Source organism: Rhincodon typus, chromosome 6 (assembly GCF_021869965.1).
Source record: "Rhincodon typus isolate 14 chromosome 6, sRhiTyp1.1, whole genome shotgun sequence".
NCBI classification, from domain to species: Eukaryota; Metazoa; Chordata; class Chondrichthyes; order Orectolobiformes; family Rhincodontidae; genus Rhincodon; species Rhincodon typus.
In genome coordinates this window covers 46,551,414-46,555,184 of record NC_063337.1, presented here as the reverse complement: position 1 = coordinate 46,555,184, position 3,771 = coordinate 46,551,414, and the positions used below count along the sequence as shown (strand labels likewise).

At 35.8% G+C, this 3,771-nt stretch overlaps 1 protein-coding gene across 1 annotated transcript in view; it reads left to right on the top strand.

Moving 5' to 3' along the window:
• The window catches only part of nck2b (NCK adaptor protein 2b), a 67,562-nt gene extending 65,691 nt beyond the window's left edge, over window positions 1-1,871 (top strand). The window contains exon 4 of the mRNA XM_048598316.1: window positions 859-1,871. Within this exon, the coding sequence (XP_048454273.1) occupies window positions 859-1,053 (195 nt within the window). The 3' untranslated portion in view covers window positions 1,054-1,871. The remainder of the gene's footprint in view (window positions 1-858) is intronic.
• Window positions 1,872-3,771: the final 1,900 nt, after the last annotated feature.

The window sequence follows — 3,771 nt, the reverse complement described above, 5'->3', positions numbered from 1 at the left end:
TGTCACTTGGACTAGCACTATAGTGCACTTGCACCCATGGAAGCCACATAAATCGATGCACCAAGGTACTTTTCTTTGCGGGGAGAATACTTAGTCACATTACAAATGTTTTAACTTAACATAAGTGACCAAAATTCTCTTGTTCATTCCCCAGGACAATACCTTGATCAATTTTGTCAATCTGCCTGATTTAAATTTAAATGAAGCTTGACAGTGAATTATCAGTCATCAACTACTGGTGCATTCATCTTGGCAAAGCCTCTACTGATTAGATTCCATGCACCAAACAATCAGCACATTGTTCTCGTACCGTATGAAGAATTATTTGCTTTGGTGTTCTGAGACAATCCTGACTAGTGACTAGTGAAAAGTGAAAAGCTTTGACAAAATATCTTAGTTGTAATTTCTAAAGTACAGTGTACAATATTTGCTTGACTTGTAGAATTTTAGCTTTCATACCATACCTCTGACAGTTACAACCTGGCTCGATCCCCTTCCCAAATGTATACATTTATAAACTTGCAAAAATAATTTGAAATATCTGAACTTTTGAATTAACGATGTACTGGACCAAATAAAACATTTTATTAAGTGCTACTGCCCTTAAAAGGTATAAAGATTAGTGCAATTTACACTGATGTCAAGGGCTTATGTTTATAAAATATAACTATTGACCTTGCATGCAATGGAGGGTAAGTTGCGATTAATTTCTATTGAGTAAATAACTGCAATGGAATATGAATTTATTGTGTTTTAATAGTGTAACTGTAATGTGATAATTTGAGCTTTTTACTGAAATAAATACTTTAAGTTTGTTCGTATTATCAATGTAATTATAGTCAATTATTTTTCTTTCAGCCTAGTGACCTCTCAATATCACTGAAAGCATCAGGGAAGAACAAACATTTCAAGGTTCAGCTAGTAGATGGAGTGTACTGTATTGGGCAACGTCGATTTAACACCATGGATGAATTGGTAGAACACTACAAAAAGGCACCTATCTTCACAAGTGAACATGGAGAGAAGTTGTATTTAATCAAGCCCTTGCAGTGATGCAGGCTATAGACCTGGAAATGACCAGGTTTGATGAGGAGAAAAGCCTTAGATCTGAACAGTTATGCAGAGCAGAAATGTTAAGAGAAACTGATAATTTCTTAATTCTCTACAGATTTGTTGCTCTGTTGTGTGTCTTTAATTATTTTTCCCCTTTATATTTTGTCTTGTTATTTTTGTTCATTTGCCTGTATGTCTTCACTTTTGCATTTACATTGCCTTCTAAAGGTTAAGTTGAGTCTTTAGCACTCGCTTGGGCTAGGACTTCCCTGATGTATATTTACTTAGAAAATATGGATGATTGGGGAATTTTGTCCTTGAAAATGCAGTGTTAATTATTCCAGTTAAAATGCTCACTAATTATTTTCCTTCTGACAAAGACATTGGGCACAGTTTAAATGCACTGAAGCTACAGCTAATTAAGAGAAAAGTAGATATAACATATGTGGCAGTAAAACTTTTGCTTACCGAGTAGTTGAGGAGGTTTCCTAGAATCTAGAAGTACTCTAAACTGTATTCTGATATATAAACTTTTTTTAAAATTTTATGCAAAGAGTACACTAATGGAACTGCTAACACTTAATTTACTAGACTACCATGGTAAGATTGTAGAAATAACAGTATAGCAAATTTTGATCTGTAATTTGCAACTATTGGAGAATACACACTTTTTGGATCAATGGAAATCAGGTGTCCGTAATGTGAGGTTGAATGTTTGGCTATGTTACCTGTGCAGACAGCTCTGACACTCTCATGCTTGTTTCTTGCGCCCTTATGCTTGTTTCAAGTAAACAATAAATATTTAATTCTCACCATAATATGTAGCAGGTCATTGACACTAATAATTGAGATTAATAAAACTGATAATTTTGGGGTTACTGGCATTAGATGTGTAATTTGTGAATTTTTGTACACACTATATTTCCACAACATGAACTTATTGAGCAATCTTTTATGTACTGAAAAATGCTGGTTAGTTAGATAAAAGTGTTATCATTAAATGGGTTAATTCAATTTTTATGATGACAAAACTTGTTTTAATAATGCAGTTGTGTAGTTGCACACACAATATGCATTTTTGTATTGATTGACCTTATTTTCTTTGTCTAAATTGCTTATTTTCTTTGTCTAATGGTCAGCCTATTGTGAAGTATGTTAAACAAACAGCAGTTCATAGTTTCCACTTAAGGTTGTGTGATTTTATGGTTTGTTTCTTTTAAAATTTGTAATAAGATACAATACGTTGATTTCAAGCATCACAAGTCAACTGAAGAGGTTGGACCCTTTTGGATGAAGATAGTAGGAAGTAATATGTCTTTAAATTAATTTTATTCTATTTTATTTCAGCAAAACTGATTTATGTCATCGTATCATGCAGTCATGCATTTAATAATGAACTGGGTTCTACCAACAAATTTCAATGTGAATCTGAATGATTTGATACCCCTTCTGATTTTATGTCTGTACTTTCCCAGAGATAATTTTTGGGGGAAGAATACTGAACATATTCCCAAAGTTCATGTGTACATCTCTTTTGTATATATATTTTTACGGATTTGTCTAGCCTGTCACATGAAATTGATTCAATAAATGGTCTATCTAACAAAAATGTATTATAGCGTAGACACGTGGAAATACTGGGTAAAGGAATGAAATCTGAAATGAGCTGATGGCCACCTTGAAGTAGTTATGGATGTGATATCTTGAACAGTAAAATGTAAAATTGTACTATGTTTCATTTCAGTTCACCTCAGCAGAGGATTGGATACTACAACAATAGTAGTCTTGTAGTTTCAAAAAGAGTAGTAATTTACTCAAGACTCCTAAACATTTACAGGACAGGAGGTGGCCATGTAACCCATCATCTCTGTGCAATCAACAGGATCTGACTACAATAATTCTGTACCCCTGGAGGCTTTGGCAATGCAAGTGAATATCTAAATACTGCTTAAATGTTAGAAGATTTTCTGACTCAATGGCCCTTTCAGGCAGTGAGTTCCAGACTCTGTCTACCCTCTGTGTGAAATGAATTCCCAACTCTCCTCTTAGATTTAGGGTGAGGTGGAAGCCTATATCCCTAGTTATTGACTGGATGTGCATACAGGAGGTATGGGTAGTATGTTTGCAGATGACTCCAAAATTGCTGGTGTAGTGACAACAACAGAAGTTGATGGAAAAGCTCAGCAGGTCTTGCAGCATCTGTGAAGAAAATGCACTGGACTTGTACACATACTAGTAGGGTCCTGGGGAGAGTGCCAAACAAAGAGACCATGGGGTACAGGTTCATAGTTCCTTGAAAGTGGAGTCGCAGATAGACTGGGTAGTGAAGAAAGCGTTTGGTATGCTTGCCTTTATTGGCCAGTACATTGAGTATAGGAGTTGGGTGTCGTATTGCAGCTGTACAGCACATTGGTGAGGGCCACTTCTGGAATACTGCATTCAATTCTGGTCTCCCTGCTATAGGAAAGATGTTAAACTTGAAAGGGTTCAGAAAAGATTTACAAGGATGTTGCTGAGATTAGAGGATTTGAGCTGTGGGGGGAGGCTGAATAGGCTGGGGTGTTTTTTTTTCCCTCTGGAGCATCAGAGGCTGAGGGGTGACCTTATAGAGGTTTATAAAATCATGACGAGCTTGGATTAAGTGAATAGCCGAGGTCTTTTTTTTTTCCTGGGTAGCAGAGTCCAAAACTAGAGCACATAGATTTAAGGTGAGAGAGG